This window comes from Polistes canadensis, unplaced genomic scaffold (assembly GCF_001313835.1).
Source record: "Polistes canadensis isolate GaletaPanama2010 unplaced genomic scaffold, ASM131383v1 scaffold_55, whole genome shotgun sequence".
Lineage (NCBI taxonomy): Eukaryota > Metazoa > Arthropoda > Insecta > Hymenoptera > Vespidae > Polistes > Polistes canadensis.
This window is the reverse complement of record NW_014569602.1, coordinates 277,107-294,546: the sequence shown is the minus strand read 5'-3', so window position 1 is coordinate 294,546 and position 17,440 is coordinate 277,107. Positions and strand designations below refer to the sequence as shown.

The following is a 17,440-nucleotide window of genomic DNA, read 5'->3' as shown; positions in this document are numbered from 1 at the left end:
ACGAAATTCTTCAAACACCCCTGAATAATTGTCTTAATGAAGATTCCACACTGTCTTTTACCCACCAAAAAATTATAGCGACATCAAATTATTCTCTAACGTTATTTAAGAGAAATCTTTCTTTACATAGATACGTCTCATTACGTATTACTTACTTTATTGACGGTCGAAGTTCTTATTGAGAATTGTTTCCGTTGGTATGAAGGCACATAAGTCGACGATATCAACACACGTTTCAAACTCTCCAATATTTTCAAAATATATATAAAAGTGATAATGAGATTATTCTAAATAACAATAACGATATACTCATATTAGAAATAGCGCTAATAATATGTCAACGTAATGTTCAAAAGTGACATGTATTATTCGACATAATTTTTCACTTTTTTCTGTTAATCAATAAATTTATTATCAATAAATTTTCAAAGAATAATATATATATTTTATATTATCCCTAGAAGGCTGGCGAATATGAAAAATAATAAAAATAAATATATATATGTATATATATTAAGCTAAAACCTAAAATTAGTAAGTAAATAATTTTTAAAGTAACCATCTATATTTACCTTTTTAATAAATGACAAATGGAAAATGCGTATTTTGTTCGTAACCGTGTAAATTAAAATTGAACTTTCATCCAGTGGTATTGTATTTTTAATGAAAAGGTGAACATTGTGCGCGTTCGTGAATATATGTATTAGAAATATGCATATTAACTATACGTTAGAGGTTTAAATTGATTAGCGTATGGCGGAGAATTTTTATCGGGTGGATATAAAAATCGATTGAAATCGTTGCTCGAATAATCTGTTATATGGTCAGAAATGTAAGGTCCGGAGGGATACGAATTTGGAAAAGAATTCGAATAGAAATGATATTTCTCCTCGGGATAAAAATTAGCAGGTCTTTCGTAAGGTAAATGATAATTAATTGGATTAGGTTCATGATAAATGGGTGGTTGCATATCAGACGTGAGATCAATGTGTTCTATGTCTAGTGGATTACCACCGTAATAACCAAAAAATGGCGTAGAACTAATATTACTCTCCATTGTTGTTGAATTTTCTTCTGTGGCTGTATCGGTAGTAGTAGGTCTTGGATGAGGTGTTGGAGTAGGCGTTGGGGTAGGCCTTTGGGTAGGCCTTTGAGTAGGCCTTTGAGTAGGTCTTTGAGTAGGTCTTGAATTAGGTCTTGAATTAGGTCTTGCAGTAGAACTATTGACAGTCGTGGAATTATGAGCTTGATTTTTGACTCTATTCATAATTGCTTTCGAGTCATCGGCATCTTCTTGTAACTCTTCCAAATCATACGCCATAGAATCTCTATTCGATACATCAGCTGCTTCTTCCTCGAGTTTACTTCGTGTTGCACATGCAACGACTCCGTTCGTCATCTGAAAAAATTCCAATCGAGAATTTACTATTTCACAGAATAAGAAAAATCATAACGGCATCGGAATTGGCGATCGAGAAGAAATAAAAAAAAAGGCCGTAAATTGTGATCTCGGTGGTCGTAAAAGATCGATCGTAGATTCTTCGTACGGTAAGATAATTATTGACGCAGAAATGTAAGATATTGGAATTTATGTCACGCGATTCTCCGTTCTGGTTTCAATTTAATATTCGTTAAATTCTTACCTCTCCTTCTGTCTGTTTATAGACGCTGTCAATACGGGATTCCGTGTTTTCGGCATGATTTTTAAGACGATTCGAAGATTTCGATTTATCTGCTATTGTTTTTTTCACTATGTATTCTTCCTCGCTATCATCGGAATCGGAATCAGAAGATTGCTTATCGTCGAATAAAGTAATAATTTGAGTCGGACGATTGATACCATTTTGTTGAGACGTGAGGGATTGTAATTTGGAAGGATCGACAAAAGGATAGAATCCCAAAGGAGAATGATAGAAATAAGGATTCTGGACAAAAGAATAGGGATCGTAATAAGCAGCTAAATAAGGCCCTTGTTTCGAAGGAACAAAGTTCATTGCTATTGAGGCTTGAGGAAACTTTGCATAGGCTTTTACAGTTGACGATGCAGCACTGGCGAGTCCACCAAAACCAAGTCCGGCTAGAAAAGCTAGACTCCCTAAGAATTTGGATTTTCGTTTGTTGAACGTTTCCAATGTATTCTTATCTATTTTACTGCCTTCCAACTTTTCCGTATTCTTGATATCAACCGATTTCAGTTGCTTTAATAACAAATTCGACCACGGTGTTTCTTTCTCCATGGGACGACTGTCATTTTCTTTCAAAATCATTGCACTCTGGGGTTTGATTGTCGTCGTGATAATATCACACTTCACTTTTTTGTAAATCCATCAACAAAATAATATAAGATTTCATTTAAACGTCCTATAAATTATAATAAAATATTTAGTCAATTTCTTACCGCTACAGCAAAGAATGAAGATTGAAAATAGGGCGATTAGGGAGCTCATCCTCGCTCTGCTGTGATCGATTCCAAAGTGAAGAGAAACTCGAGCAGTTCACTTGACCAACTTCAAAATCTGCGGGTTACCCTCATGCTCGAGAAAGTACGTTTGTTAGATATCCGGGTAAATATGGTAATTGTCTAACTCTAAATGTTTCTATTAGAAAATGTGGGTTATAGATTGACACTTCCCAGAAACATAAATATTTCGGTATAGATTAGAAACTTTCCTAAATAACGAACGAAATGCGTTTATCAAGTTTATCGATATAGAACGAATATACGATTAGATGCAGTACTTGTAACAGCTCGACACTAACATAAATATAATCTATATTACTTTCAATCTTATAGAAATAAAAAACGTGTGAAACCCACACATGACTGAAGTGAAACTTCTTCAGTTTTTTATGTTGATAACTTTATTGAATTATTAGATTATTCATTATTTTTGTCTACACATTAACACTATACTTAAAAATTAAAATAATCTAGCAAAACCAAAAGTCTTGCTAACGGTCGCTTATGCTCGTTTCGAAGAAGAAAAAAAATCTATGAATACAACTATTAATTCGTGCCGATATTTGATCTTTCATCCTTGGCATAATTGGGCACTGAAGGAACTTTAAACTTTAATACTTACTCTGAAGAAAATTCTACGATGGCTCTAAAACTCTGGTCCCCCTCGCTGTTAGTCGAATGATGTCGTTAAGTTGATTAAAATTGGATTCATTGTTGAATTGTTGAATCGATGATTAATCTGTAATTAGAAATACAAAATAAAATTAATTATGTTTCATATCATTCAAAACATTTTTTATGAATGCAAACCATGATGTAAAAAATGATTGAGAAGCAGTAATTAAGATTATAAAATAATATTAATCATTGATTTAGAAATGTTAAAGAATTTTGTTTAATTTACACTTTCGACTATGACAATATTTAATTTATGACGAAACGTAAATCCTCTTCTCCCGAATTGGCTGAAAGTATGTTAACGATTTTAATTACACAGTGAACAAATTGTTTTTTAATAAGAATATTTTAACAAATTTTTTCGTTGATTTTAAATGCGACCAAGAAGATTTTTATCCGATAAAAAAACACTGACTCTACAATCTACGTGATTGCACACAAAAAATGCAACTTTTTTTAAACAAACACTGACTTTAAATAGGAAAGAATAGATACAGCATTAGTGTAAAACTAAACAACGTATAAATTTATAAATAAATAAATATAATAAATAATAAAAATAATAAATTTATAAATAAACAACAATTGTAATGCGTAATTAAGTAATTAATTCAATAAATCATTTAATTTATATAACAATTAATTAACGAAACGAAAAGTTACAATTTTTGTATACATCTAACATCAGCCATTAGCCGGACAATGCTTATGTTGCACCATACAAATTCTATGGACATCGTTAGTAATATCGGTTACCGAATTTCACTGTGAGGAAGTTGCTGCGTCGAAGATCCATTTGGAAATTGACGAATAAATCTCTAAAATTAAAAAAAAGAAAGAAAAAAATAATGAGATTATGGTAAAAATCTTTCTGAAACTATAGAAAAATATAATAGTCTCTAATTTTGTGGTTACAAATATTCTTACTTAATTTCAAGACATTCACACCATCGATTATGATTGAATAAATCTGTAAATCAAATGAGAGTTAATTACATATAAAATCAAATATTATTTGATTACACAAGAATAAATTTTTACAAGGAGAGCGAATACGTTACGACTTGTCTCTACGTCATCCAAAATCAAAATAGGATATACGAGTCACCTCTCCCCTCTCAATCAACTTAGGCAGTCGTTCGAGAATGTTTTTCTATGTTTACTTGATAAAAGACAAATTTATTGGAATTCGCCGAACTTTGACCTTCCCCTCATCTCTACCTCTTCCTCTATCTCTCTCACACATACACACACATTCAATCATATGAATTATTACTATACATAAAAGTAAAAAGTAAATATGCATGTTATAAAATAAATTCCTAGAAACAAAAAACATAAAATGAATGTATTGAAGTTATTTTTTTACTGATGTATGTTTTTTGATGTATGATAGATTTTTATTTATTTCTTAATATTTAAATGAATAATAAATATATGTATGTGTGTGTTTATATTGGTTCTTCTCGATTGATATAATTTTAGAAATAATTATTAAATGTTATATTGCATTTTTGATAAGCTTAATTGACATGCATATTTTTTTTCGTTTGATATTTCCCCATTGTTTCCTTGCCACTCAAATAATGCGTCCTCCTCAAAACCGATCATTTTTCGTCTTACTTGAAAATATTCGGTACCGTCCTAAAAAAAGTTTCACTTCAATAATGCTCAAAATCGTATGGTAACAAACAGAATTATTAATAAAAAATCATAGCGCATATATGTATTCATCATATCGTAAATTTAAATTTGGCGCACACAGGAAAAGGATGCGCGCGCAGTAATATGTAGCCAAACTATTCCCTCTCTTTTTCTCCGCCATAAGTAAAGACCGATGCTAAACCGTCAAAATACTTTGTCACAAAAAATGATTGAAAAAGAAGAACAGAATACTGAAACTAACGAAGAAAATGTAACATTAAACTTTTCGTCGCCGGAGAATCAAAAAGCACGTGCTTTTTTACGAGAACGTTTCCTACGTATAATAACTGGTATTGTCGGTATGTTATTTTGATTTTTTATCAGTTTGCATATTTAACCTAATTTTAATAATTAAATATTAATGTTAAAATCAATTATATTCTTTGAATAAATACTTAACTTTAATGAGAAATTCATTACATAATTATGATTGTATCGTATTTTTCTATATTCAAAGTAACACTTGAATATGGCGCCAATAAAGAGACTCCATTTTTGTTGTTTAACTTGAATAATACGCAATGGAAAAAAATTCAAAAATATCCTAATAAAAATTTCAATGATTTTATGTATTTACAATTGGAATATAATATCCGATATTTTACATATAAAGTACTACCAACGTGATTTGTTTTAATACGTTGTTCTAAAAGTTATTTTAGTAAATTATTCTGTTTTATTTACTTTATTTTGCAGGAAAAAAAGCCAAATTTAATTTGTATGAAAATTCACACGTAACTGGTGAATTTCGTGGCTCTGACGTAGACTGCCTGGAATTATTTGTGCGAAACTTGGAGACCCCGCTTGGAATAATTCCAGAAGCTATTCTCAGAACAAACGATATTATCTCCATGGAAGTTGAGAATATTATTAATAATTAATACTAAGATTATTCTAGAGGTAGGTAAATCACACATTTCTCTTTAAATTCTTATATAAATTAAGATATAACTTTATCATATAGTATAAATCTATAGCAAATTAAACAAGTATACATACATCTCATAATCTAAGATCGGCGCATATTTAACATAGTATTTATTTCTGAAATGATACGTCTTAAATGATCAATTATTTCTTTAAGATGCCTATTCTTTAATATGACTTGCTAGAAACATAAAATAATTGATTAGAATCAAATACAATATGAATTAACTCTTTTTTTGATATTTTACTAACCTCTGTTATTTCTTTACTTTCTTCGTATGCTAGTCTATAAGCTTCTGATGTCTTTTTCTCCTCTGATTTCATATCCCATTCTTCTTTTAATGGTATTAAACTTTCAATGTGTGTATATTCCATACCTTGAAGTTGGCAATTTTCATTGCATTTTTCATAAATGAGCCTCAAACGTTTAAATAACAATTTTAACATTCTTAATTGTTCTTGTACTTTAGTTTTCTTATCGTTAGCAACGCTAGCTCCTTGTGGCGTGCCTGTAATCAAATAGAATCTTATACTATGAATTTGGTATTTACCAAACCAATTTATTTAAATCAAAATTTACCATTTGGTGGTTGAAGTACTTTAAGCGTTTGGAAGACATCTAAAGTACGACTTACAATATCTTGCACAGTCTCTTGTCCAAATCTACATAAGCTAGCAGTGTTAAAATCTTTATTTTGTTGCTGTTGAGGAGGAGGTTGTGTTGGTGCAACAGGTGTTTGCGGTGTAGTAGCCTGATTACTAGTCTGATTAGTTTGTTGTACGAGAGCGGCTTGTTGCTGTTGCTGCAATTGCAATTGTTGTTGTTGCATCTGTTGCATTTGTTGTTGCATGGTAACTGATTGTTGTTGCTGTTGTTGTTGGGCTAAGACTTGTTGAGCATTTGGCATTCCCATAGCGTTAGAACCTACTCCTCCAACTCCAACGCCAACACCTACTCCGACTCCAAATTGCTGCGGACTTACTATACCTAGCACCATTATATCATTATATTTAATGCTATTCTATAACTCTTTCTGTATTTCTACTTCTTATTAATTAAAAACTTCAGTATAAATATTCACCGCCTTGTTGGGGTCCCATTAAACCGGAAACCATTTGTCCTCCTCCAAATTGTGTTCTCATTGCAGATTGTTGTACGTTTGGAAACCCAGATGGGAAGGGATGCTGTTGTCCAGCCATTTTTCTTTATTTAATAAGAATATTTTATTTATTAATCGACAGTAACAAATCGTAATATAACCTATTTTAGGTTACTTTATGTTAGACTTAGACTTCACATATTCATTAACGCATTTGCATGCATCCCTAAGCGGATTATTCCGCGCATAACGATTATCTTGTATTTCTATACACAAACTATTTCGTGAACTACGACTTGCTTTGTTCAGCAGTCACAAAATATTTCGCACATACTGGCAAAATATGGCCGCGCGAAATGACACGAGCCAATTGGCAAATGAGCTACGTTAACGTTTGAATACGATAATTTAAGTAAAGTCATGATATAAATGGGTTAATTGGAACGTATCAATTTTTATTCAAATAATGAATTATTTTTGATTACAATGAGTTAGATGTTATTAGATTGTAGTTGATAAAATAATATCAACAGTTAAAAGAACGCAAGTAATTAATTCATTTGAAGATCGTTTCATATGCGTTATCTCGTGGAACGTACAACTCCCGTTGTACTTTAAATTGTTGACATTGCGATGCGCATGCCCATATTCTGTATAAATGTCAACTTGATCGTTGGGATAGGTAAAGTTTTGTAGCAAAAATTATTACATATAACGTCTATACGAAAAGTAAAGTTTTTCGAATCACAGAACTCGTTTGCAAACATTATGGCTTTTCGTTAGAAAGATAAACAAGTTTTTTATCTTATAGTAAGATTATTCTAAGAGGTAGGTAAGTCATACATTTCTCTTTACATTCCTATATTAAGATATTATTACTTTATCTTATAGTATCTCAGTCTATTGCAACTTAAATAAGTATATAATTTTTGTAATCTAAGATCGGCGCATATTTAACATAGTATTTATTTCTGAAATGATACGTCTTAATTTGTCAATTATTTCTTTAAGGTGCTTACTTTTTGATATGACTTGCTAGAAACATAAAAAAATTGATTAGAATCAAATATGACATGCGTTAAACTTTTTCTAAATTTTTACCAACCTCCATTATTTCTTCACTTTCTTTGTATGCTAATTTATAAGCTTCCGATGTCTTTCTCTCCTCTGATTTCATATCCCATTCTTCTTTTAACGGTATTAAACTTTCAATGTGTGTATATTCCATACCTTGAAGTTGGCAATTTTCATTGCATTTTTCATAAATCCGCCTTAAACGGTTAAATAACATCTTTAAAGTCATTAACTGATCTTGTACCTTAGTTTTCTTACTGTTGGCAATACTAGCTCCTTGTGATGTACCTGTAGCCAAATAGAATCTTATATCATCAATTTGGTATTTACCAAAACCAGTTTATTTAAATCAAAACTTACCATTTGGTAGTTGAAGTACTTTAAGCGTTTGGAAGACATCTAAAGTACGACTTACAATATCTTGTACAATCTCTTGTCCAAATTTACACAAGCTAACAGTGTTGAGATCTTTATTTTGTTGCTGTTGAGGTGGAAGTTGTGTTGGTGCAACAGGTGTTTGCGGTGTAGTAGTCTGATTACTAATCTGATTAGTTTGTTGTACGAGAGCTGCTTGTTGTTGTTGCTGCAATTGCATTTGCTGTTGTTGCATCTGTTGCATTTGTTGTTGCATGGCAACTGATTGTTGTTGATGTTGTTGGGCTAAAACTTGTTGAGCATTTTGCATTCCCATAGCGTTAGAACCTACTCCTCCAATTCCAACGCCAACACCTACTCCGACTCCAAATTGCTGCGGACTTACTATACCTAGCACCATTATATTACTATATTTAATGCTATTCTATAACTCTTTCTATATTTCTACTTTTTAATAATTAACAACTTCATTGTAAATACTCACCGCCTTGTTGAGGTCCCATTAAACCAGAAACCATTTCTCCTCCTCCAAATTGTGTTCTCATCGCAGAATGTTGAACATTTGGAAACCCAGGTGGGAAGGAATGCTGTTGTCCAGCCATTTTTCTTTATTTAGTAAGAATCTTTTATTTATTAATAGCCCTATTTAACGATAATAATAAATCGTAGTGTAACTTCTTTTAGGTTACGTTCGTTTAGGTTAGACTTTGCACACTCATTGATTGAAATTTATCAATTTTTATTCTAGCGGGGAATTATTTTTGTTTGCGATAAAATTAGATATTTTTAGATTACAGTTAATAAAACAATATCAGCAGTTAAAAGAATGCAAGAAATTCATTCTAAGGTTGATGCATTTACGTCTCCTCGAACAGTGAGGTGCAAGCCACGCGCTGCATTAAATTGTTGACATCGCCAATCGCATGCGCATGCTCATACACCGTATAAATGTCGACTCGATCGTTGAAATAAGTAAAATCTCGTAGTAATAATTATTGCGTTTACGTCTATATGAAAAGTAAAATTCTTGGAATTACAGAATTCATTTCGTAAACATTGTGTCTTTTTAAAAAGCTTTTTCTAAAAAGTTAAACATATTTTTTTTTTTAGTTTTCTCAAGATTTTTACATTTAGCTTATATATTGTGAGTGAATGCTTTTTGTTCATACAACTTAATTCATCTTATGTCGCAATGTATTCTCAGATCGAAAAATTTATTTAATTAGTAATAAGAAAACAAAATTATTTCTTCTAATTCATTGAATTTGTAATCTAAAAATTATGAAGAAACGTTCGGTATCAATTATTGATAATTAGAATTAGAATTATTTATCGAATCTATAAATCACAGATCAAAGTCGAATATAATTCCATTTAATTTCGTCGAGAAAATCAAGACGATGAACAGTTAGAAGCAGATTAAACAAAATCGAAGAATATCTGAAGAGCAAATAAGGTCTTTGAACATAAAAGACATTTACGAAGTAGAACATTTTCTGATTTCTGCTCGTAACGTACTCTAACACTTTGTTTGAACTCGTAGATACCACTTTCATATTTATTATTCCTTTTTTCTCTCGGTTTCAGTAAATTTTCTTCCAGCAAGACATTGCGACGACGCTCTCGATATTGTCTTTTAACAAGACATTAAAAATAATATTTTATCAAAATTATTACGAGTGTGATATCCAATTAATCGCACAGTAACGATATGCATCACATTATTTTATTGATCACGTTAACATGTCTCGTCTTTAATATCGGTGGCAAGTCGATTGAAGAAAAAGAATTAAGGATGAACATAACAACGAAAGAAAAGAAAGATACAACTAAATCGTTGGAAGTAATCTCACGTTCTTCGGTTATCGACGATCCACCGAGTTATCAATCATCGAAGAATTTCAGTTCGAACACGAAAATTGATTTATGTTCTGGCGTAAAGGATAAAAATCGTTGTCTCGTATCAGCTTTATCTAGAATAGCAAAAATTCGTATCGACGAGAATAATGATCCAAATACTTTAAGAAGATCCTCCGAAAAATTATCCAATGCAAAGGATCAAAAGTATCAATCGGATTTTGAAAGAAAGAAGAAAAATGAAGATGTATTACCCAGTTGGCCTCAAGGAAATTGTCGTTGTTACGTTATTGAAGATGTCTACATGCCGGAAGCTGGCAAAAAATTACCGGCTTATGCTTGTCGACTTTACGACAAGATTTTCATTCTTACCAGTGAAAGATTTCTCGAGGATCGTAGGTCTTACTTTGATATATACGTGGACGAAGAAATTGCAAAGAATTGGATTGTTGCTGCTTCGAATGCAGTCAGAACTGTTGGCGTTAAGAAACTTCCGGTAACGCTATTTTTAAAAAATGGTGAAAATAATTATAGGATACGTAATAAGTTATAAGATAGAAATTATGAAATAAAAAATTTGTATGTGGAGTTAATATCATTTCTAAATAATCAGATACATTATATCAATTATCGGTCAATTGTATTAATAAAATTTCAAATTAAAATATGCATTGCTATCTCTTTTTAGATAGAATAATATTTTTATCATATTTCTATTGTTATCGATTGAAGCATGTCGGGCGATTTAAGAAAAGAACGCTGAAATCTTTCAAAGATTTATTATAAATGGAGTTTCGAAATCCTCTCTATTTATCCGCTCAAACCAACGTTACCGATGACGAAGAGAGATCGAAGATTATTGTGTTTAAACAAATTTACAATATCTCTTCGAGCTTCTGTAAATTTGAACAAAGTTTTTCGGGACAACGTTAATTGAGCGAAATATTATACGTGCCTATATTATAAAGGATTGACATGTTACGTATTTATTTTCTCTTCCTTAACAAGAAAAAAAAACAGAAATATTATCCTACATTTAAAAATCGTAAAACGAGAGGATCCTGATTCGATCGACGACAAAGTTCTCAATCAATGAGATGAAAGTATTATAATAGTCTCTTTTATTCGAGATTACGTTGATACGTCGTCGTTATGTCCTATGAGACTCTGCTTTTTTATCATCCTGGACGATTTCTTGCATGAGTATCACACTAGGAACAATATCTTGATCGTCTTTTTTCGAATATGCTTCTGGTGGTGCAATCGGTGAAAGTTTAAAAACGTTTGTTGAAACATTGTAAGGAGATTTCACCTTTATCGGCGTTTCATTTTCTTTTTCGGTAACCGTTTCTTCTTCATCGTTCGACAGATGAGAGAGATCTTTATAAAGATGGACTATTGGTTGGTGAATCGGTAGATGAATAAGCGACGTATTGATAGGCTTCTCTTCGACTTTGTTCTTCGTTGTTTTCTCTTCCGTTTCGTATGCTTCTGGCGGAGCAATTGGAGAAAGTTTGAAAACGTTCGTAGGGTTCTCTTCTTTCGCTGTTTCCTTTACTACTGTAAGAGACAAATCATTTATTGAAAAATAAAATGATCAATTTAAATACTCATTCTATTATTATATAGTTTTCATAAATGATTTCGCAATAATAATATTTTGAAATAAATACCTGTATCCTTAACGGCATCCGAAGAAGTTTCTTCTTCCTTCTCTGATTTCTCATCCTTTTTATTGGAAGATTCGATTACCTTCTGGTCATTGGAAAGATGAGATAAATCTTTATAAAGGAGAGGAGTCGGCTCTTGCGTGGTTAATGTTTCTGTTTTGCTATCCGTTTTTTTTTCGGTTTTCTTTTCCACCTTCTCGTCGGATTTTTGACTCGCGTAAGCTTCCGGTGGAGCGATCGGCGAAAGTTTCTGCACGTTCGACAAAATATCCGAAGGACGTTGCTCCTTAACCGGTTCCTCCTCCTTCGTGTTTTTATCGTCGACCGCGTTTTTCTCCTCCGTAAGATGCGAGAGATCCTTGTATTGGCGAACGTTAGGTTGCTCGGTCAGTGATTCTAGTCCTATCACAGACACGAAGTCCTGCGGAGTATCACGATTATGCCCGATCTCAGCAGGTAGCTCAGGATAATTTGGATTAGGATCATATAAATCATTCGGTTTGCTTTCCTCTTTCTCAATCTCTGTCGACAGTCTGTCTGAATTATCCCTCTTTTCTGTCGATAAGATCGAACTTACCTATGAAATTAAAATAGCACATTTTCTTGAAAACAAAACAAAAATAGGAATATTTTAAACGATAAGTTAGACGAGACTCTGTATCAAATATGTAAATTTGCATTTGGATTTTTTTTGGAAAAGTTATCTCACCGTGATCTCTCGAATATAAATTCAAGTTTTACCAATGTGAAAACATATCGAGAAGAGTCGGACGGATTCGTATTAATCAGAATGATTAACGATGTACGTATTCGTTGGTAACCCGTTGAATCGGTGAATCAAATCTTAACCAGCTGTTTAATTTTCTTGTAACATGATGCGAATAAGAGAAATTATAGAGATATAACGCGTGACATTGAATGTTTTCATTTTATCCGCTCAATCAGCAATCCTTACAGACGGATAAAGATCTACAGATATTTCTGCATATAAATACGATATACGCGTAGCATAATTCAATCGAATATTCAACGCGTATGGAAATAATTAATGGTCATTTCGTGGAGAAACGTCATAGTATTTATTCGTCATTTGCGTATATGAGAACATCATGTAAAATAATGTTTATTTTTAATTGTAATGATTTCACAATTATCACGATAATTATAATGACTCACGAAGCGAATTCTTATGCAAACTCATTTGAAATATGTTAAGACGTTCGTTCGTTGCCGGCAAATTTCGTAAAAGAAAATAACTCTATATTAGAGCCGATGAAAAAAATTATTTCGTGTAAATACATCCATAATTATAAAGAATCATATAAAATTACTTTGGCCAGAGACACCTTGAAATCGGAACCATCTTTCAATTGATCCTCCTTCTGCGCTTTCTTCAATTTTTCATGCAATTCATAAAGAGAAACGAGTTTTGGTACTTGAAAGCCAGGATTCTTTTCAGCGTGCATATCTTCTTCCTCACGCCTCTCATTACCGGCTATTGAATTTCCGGATTCCCTAGCGTATGCAGGGTAATATTTTTTTCTCGATTCATCAACAACCGAGTTGGCTCTGCTTTCTTCGATAGACTCGAGCTGGCTGAAGTTGTGATCCAATCGAATGCTCTGCGTCAAATTAAATGATTTTTTCAATTTGTTCAGTAAAAAATATTTAATTACAAACGTTAGTGTTAACGTTAACGGTTTTCGAAATTTATTATAAGATATTTGAAATGTTATTAATTATTAAATTTGATTATTTACAAAAATATGTATCGTATGCGAGTTGAACGCGTTAAGAATAGAATTAGATTCGGGCCTACTTTGCATCGAACTTTCTTGTTAAACGATTTTAGTTATCGCTTTCTAGTTCTTGTTCCAGAGGATCACAGCAAAATCGATACCTTGGATAAGCCCGAGTGTTCGTGGAATGCTTCGGCCAAGGCAGGATTTATTTCCTCCAACGGTTGATCTCCATTTCTTATGTATACAGGAATGTAGCCGGGGATGCTGGGCAATATTTGATAGGGATACGAATCTATGAAGATAGAGAACGTATGATTGACAATAATTAACATCTTATAGAAATTTAATCGTAAATCTCAAATCATTAATTTTATTCAAGGAGCGACTAATAGATTAATTATATAGTCGTGCACGTTCATAAGTAACTAATTGGAAAATTACTCGTCAAGTGTGTTGAAAAGTGAGCTAATTGTTAGACTAATGATTATATTCTTTCATTAAACATAACATATAACATTTTGCTTTTACAATTAGTATCAGATAATTGGTATAACATAGATGAAAAGTCTTCGTATTTATTGGTTAGTTTTGTTTATTAAACGATTATGCAAGAGTAGATGTCGAAATGTTGACAAAGAAAAAGAAAATAAACGCGGGAAATCTACGCAGTTTCGCTTTTAAAATCTTTTGAAATTCTAATTGTTTTATTCGACACATACAATTAGCCAATCTTCTAATAGAGATGAACTACATATAAATTTATGCAAATGTTATAATTATACAATATCTCATTAATAAACAAGTAGAGAAATCTAGTCAAATTTTGAATCAAATTAATTTTTATACAAGTTATTAACAATGCTAGTTTTTATTATAAGAATATCAAAATTGTTTGCTTGTATAAAAAGATACGACAGTACACAAATACGTGAAATACCACACTAATTGATTAAATCGAGTAATATTCCAAGTGCGAAGAAACTAACACACGATCCTTCCTACCAATTACTACCATTAGTACTCCCATCTGATTATTTTTTCACAAAGCAAGAGAAAAATATTAATCACGGTTCTCACTTCACGTCACTGATTTTCACAAGGGATTTTATCCTTTTACTCACGAGCATTATCAACGAGAGGCGCGAGTAGTACGAGAAAGTAGATGGCCCTGGTACCACGCAGCATCCCGGTAGTCTGCATCTTTGAATGGTACTGGGCCCCCAGAGTACGGGGCTCTCTCCTTTATATCAACGGACCCCCTACCCCTCCAATCGTTTCTCTCTCTCTCTCTTTCTTTCTCTCCCTCTTCGGATGAAAAGGCCCCCCCTTGACTTTAACTCCGTTCCGTTAATATTAGAGCAAAAAGTCACGGAGTTCTCTTCGGCAACGAACTCGATCGTAAAGCAAACTGCGATTGTGAGCGAGTGAGTGCCGATTTCGATACATATTTTTAATATCGTCTCAAAATTACCGCAATTTTGTTCTATCATCATTGATATTGTTCTTATTTTGATATTTTTTTGCTAAAAAAAAGAACTGGCGTTGAAGCAACGAACTATATTATTATTCGAGTTAGTCAATGTTGTAGCGCGGTATCGAGTAAAACGATGCATAATATGCATGATGAAAAAAAAAAGAACTTAAAATAATATACGAAAGGATAAAGCTATAAGAAGGATATTAATAGGTCGGGTTAATCAGGTAAGAATAAAAGAAGATTTCTCCGATGTTGCAAAAATGCTTTTTGTTTATTGCATCGCAACTAAACATGGTACTTCTATTCATCGTTCAATGATAACATCGTCGATTCCATTATCGCATTCTTTCTAACGTCCCAATATATTTACGTAGTATCGTCGACTGGTTTCTCATCAATACCGAAGGATTCTTCAGACAAATTTTTAAACGAGAACGTTAACGAAAGAGTTGTAGGAATAAAATTCTTTCGATGTAATTCAAATAAAATAATATGAATAATATAATATTATCATTTTCTTTTTTTTTTAATATTTTCATACGCGTATCCTTCGATGCCAAAGTAGATTTGCCTAATTATTTCTATTTATTTTGTTTTGAACACGTCGATAATAGAAAATGTCTATGTACGTCGCATATTTGTTTGCAATACGCGTTAGTAAGATAAGTCGCATTTTGAATTACGTTATCGCGATCGCCTTAAGCTTGCCAAACGATAAATAAAAATTATGACTAATAAAGCCTGAGATTTGAACGAATGGACGACAGGGGCTGATTCATTGGTCGTGCTTGCAAAGATCAAAGGATACAAGCAAAGAGCTTCATTATAATCCCTGATGCATATATTCACAGTTTTATTCGAACTACGTTAATGACGATAAATCTGTATTCTCGTCTATTCATTTTACGTATTTTACTGTGTATCTACATTCTATCTACAAAAATACGAAGGTTTCGCGCGAAGAATCGCATGACCATAAATTTTTCGTAGTTAGTATTTTATTCGATTCAATGGATTTAATCGGTTGAAAAAAAGAAAAAAACAAAAAGAAATGATAGAGTTAACGGTAACTTCAATGATCTCCGTGTGGAACGTTTCCAAAAGAGTACAATGCCTCTATGCCTTGGCGTATTAAAAGAAGTATCATGTTTTATCCGTTTTATAACGTCAAACACAAATTAATTTTAGCGAAGTATATTTAGAATAATTGTGTTCTGAACAGAAATAAAGAATAGAAAAAAATGGTAATCGTTGATTAAAGAAAAAAAAGGAATGAATAACTTTAAGAAAGGTTCTATCGTCTTTCAATCTCCAGATTGCCATTCAGTTGCTTGAATTCTTCGTGGTGTATTTCCGCTTGAAAGAATTTCCGTCGAAACCGAGAGAACTCGATAGTTTGAAAAGGAGAAATAAAGAGGAGGAGAAACACGTAAGTACTTACTTACGTGCCTTATCCTTTCGAGAATCCCGGAGTAAACGTTCAGCAACCAGCAGCACTACCTCGGCTCTGCGATTTATCGATTTCTTATTGTCCGTCGATCAATTTGGCGACCTTCGATCTTATACATTTTTACAATATTTCTTATCCTCGAATGGCATATATATATGTGTACTAGCTAGGTATATCGGATTCGCTTGAATGATCAGGAAGAAGAGGAGAGAAACCAAGGTTGAAATTTTTCTCGCGAAAAGATCGAATATCCTTAGCTTTAGCTTTTTAATTATGTTTAGAACACATCGCTGATAGGTCATAGAGAGTTAGACTATTATTTAATTAATATAAATTATATACAATTATTTTTGAATAACTCTTAATGATTCTTTAATGAGTTTAATAGTAATAACTCAATGATCGATAATCGTGTTTGAACAAAATTTTAAGGAAAATTCAAGCTTATATTAATTCGTGTCGTTAAGTATACGATTTAATCCGATCGTCGTTTCGCTTTTAAAAAGCGATTTAACATACTAATAAGAGAGAGAGAGAGAAGAATGATTTCAGTGGCATTTTATTATCTCGAACGTGTTTCCTCGGGGCAATGATGTATCCTGGGTGAAAGGTCAGGAGCGGCGTACGACCTAGAAATATTCGCGTGCTTCTTCGAAGGTAAGCGTCTTCCTTCTCTCTATCTCTCTCTCTTTCAATATCTATCAATCTCTTTTACCTGGAGACAGGTGTTAACGACTAGTGGTTTGAACTCGTGGAGTCTGCGCGCGTCACGCAACATCGTCATCGTGTAAGATTTAAAATTACATCACTTTCCATTTTGCACTGTTACATCTCTCTCCTTTTATCTTTCTGTTGCTGGATATAAATATACGTTTATGCACACGAATTGTATATCGTTGAAATAGGATGAACTAAAAGTTCGTGC

At 32.4% G+C, this 17,440-nt stretch overlaps 6 protein-coding genes across 10 annotated transcripts; 2 read left to right on the top strand and 4 right to left on the bottom strand.

The window, feature by feature from the left end:
- Nucleotides 1–619: 619 nt before the first annotated feature.
- LOC106785682 (protein TIC 214-like) lies at nt 620–3,915 on the bottom strand. Of its 2 annotated transcripts, XM_014746330.1 has the most exons (5): nt 3,896–3,915; nt 3,084–3,200; nt 2,399–2,534; nt 1,644–2,311; nt 620–1,399 (listed from the first exon to the last, which is right to left on the bottom strand). In XM_014746330.1, the coding sequence occupies exons 3-5, from the start codon at nt 2,445–2,447 to the stop codon at nt 719–721; spliced, it is 1,398 nt and encodes a 465-aa protein (XP_014601816.1). In that variant the 5' UTR covers nt 2,448–2,534; nt 3,084–3,200; nt 3,896–3,915; the 3' UTR covers nt 620–718. The 2 variants fall into 2 exon arrangements, with proteins under 2 accessions (XP_014601816.1, XP_014601815.1); XM_014746329.1 differs by lacking the exons at nt 3,084–3,200; nt 3,896–3,915 and having other exon boundaries at nt 2,399–2,783.
- An 886-nt stretch (nt 3,916–4,801) lies between these two features.
- Nucleotides 4,802–5,740, top strand: LOC106785730 (gem-associated protein 7-like). Its single transcript, XM_014746421.1, has 2 exons — nt 4,802–5,142; nt 5,540–5,740. The coding sequence occupies exons 1-2, from the start codon at nt 4,977–4,979 to the stop codon at nt 5,722–5,724; spliced, it is 351 nt and encodes a 116-aa protein (XP_014601907.1). The 5' UTR covers nt 4,802–4,976; the 3' UTR covers nt 5,725–5,740.
- Nucleotides 5,398–7,245, bottom strand: LOC106785726 (mediator of RNA polymerase II transcription subunit 30-like). Of its 2 annotated transcripts, none has more exons than XM_014746417.1 (4): nt 6,853–7,245; nt 6,351–6,758; nt 6,023–6,279; nt 5,398–5,951 (listed from the first exon to the last, which is right to left on the bottom strand). In XM_014746417.1, exons 1-4 carry the CDS (start codon nt 6,968–6,970, stop codon nt 5,853–5,855), a joined length of 882 nt encoding a protein of 293 aa, XP_014601903.1. In that variant the 5' UTR covers nt 6,971–7,245; the 3' UTR covers nt 5,398–5,852. The 2 variants fall into 2 exon arrangements, with proteins under 2 accessions (XP_014601903.1, XP_014601904.1); XM_014746418.1 differs by having other exon boundaries at nt 6,351–6,775; nt 6,853–6,929.
- A 96-nt stretch (nt 7,246–7,341) lies between these two features.
- On the top strand, nt 7,342–10,843 carry LOC106785729. Its single transcript, XM_014746420.1, has 2 exons — nt 7,342–7,698; nt 9,907–10,843. Exon 2 carries the CDS (start codon nt 10,031–10,033, stop codon nt 10,727–10,729), a length of 699 nt encoding a protein of 232 aa, XP_014601906.1. The 5' UTR covers nt 7,342–7,698; nt 9,907–10,030; the 3' UTR covers nt 10,730–10,843.
- On the bottom strand, nt 7,596–9,382 carry LOC106785728 (mediator of RNA polymerase II transcription subunit 30-like). Its single transcript, XM_014746419.1, has 4 exons — nt 8,804–9,382; nt 8,305–8,709; nt 7,976–8,232; nt 7,596–7,905 (listed from the first exon to the last, which is right to left on the bottom strand). The coding sequence occupies exons 1-4, from the start codon at nt 8,919–8,921 to the stop codon at nt 7,807–7,809; spliced, it is 879 nt and encodes a 292-aa protein (XP_014601905.1). The 5' UTR covers nt 8,922–9,382; the 3' UTR covers nt 7,596–7,806.
- A 296-nt stretch (nt 10,844–11,139) lies between the features above and the next one.
- On the bottom strand, nt 11,140–14,817 carry LOC106785725. 3 transcript variants are annotated; one of them, XM_014746414.1, is made up of 5 exons: nt 14,710–14,817; nt 13,747–13,880; nt 13,178–13,468; nt 11,850–12,423; nt 11,140–11,736 (listed from the first exon to the last, which is right to left on the bottom strand). In XM_014746414.1, exons 1-5 carry the CDS (start codon nt 14,786–14,788, stop codon nt 11,327–11,329), a joined length of 1,488 nt encoding a protein of 495 aa, XP_014601900.1. In that variant the 5' UTR covers nt 14,789–14,817; the 3' UTR covers nt 11,140–11,326. The 3 variants fall into 3 exon arrangements, with proteins under 3 accessions (XP_014601900.1, XP_014601901.1, XP_014601902.1); XM_014746415.1 differs by having other exon boundaries at nt 11,140–11,733; XM_014746416.1 differs by lacking the exon at nt 14,710–14,817 and adding an exon at nt 14,591–14,656.
- Between the last annotated feature and the right edge of the window lie 2,623 nt (nt 14,818–17,440).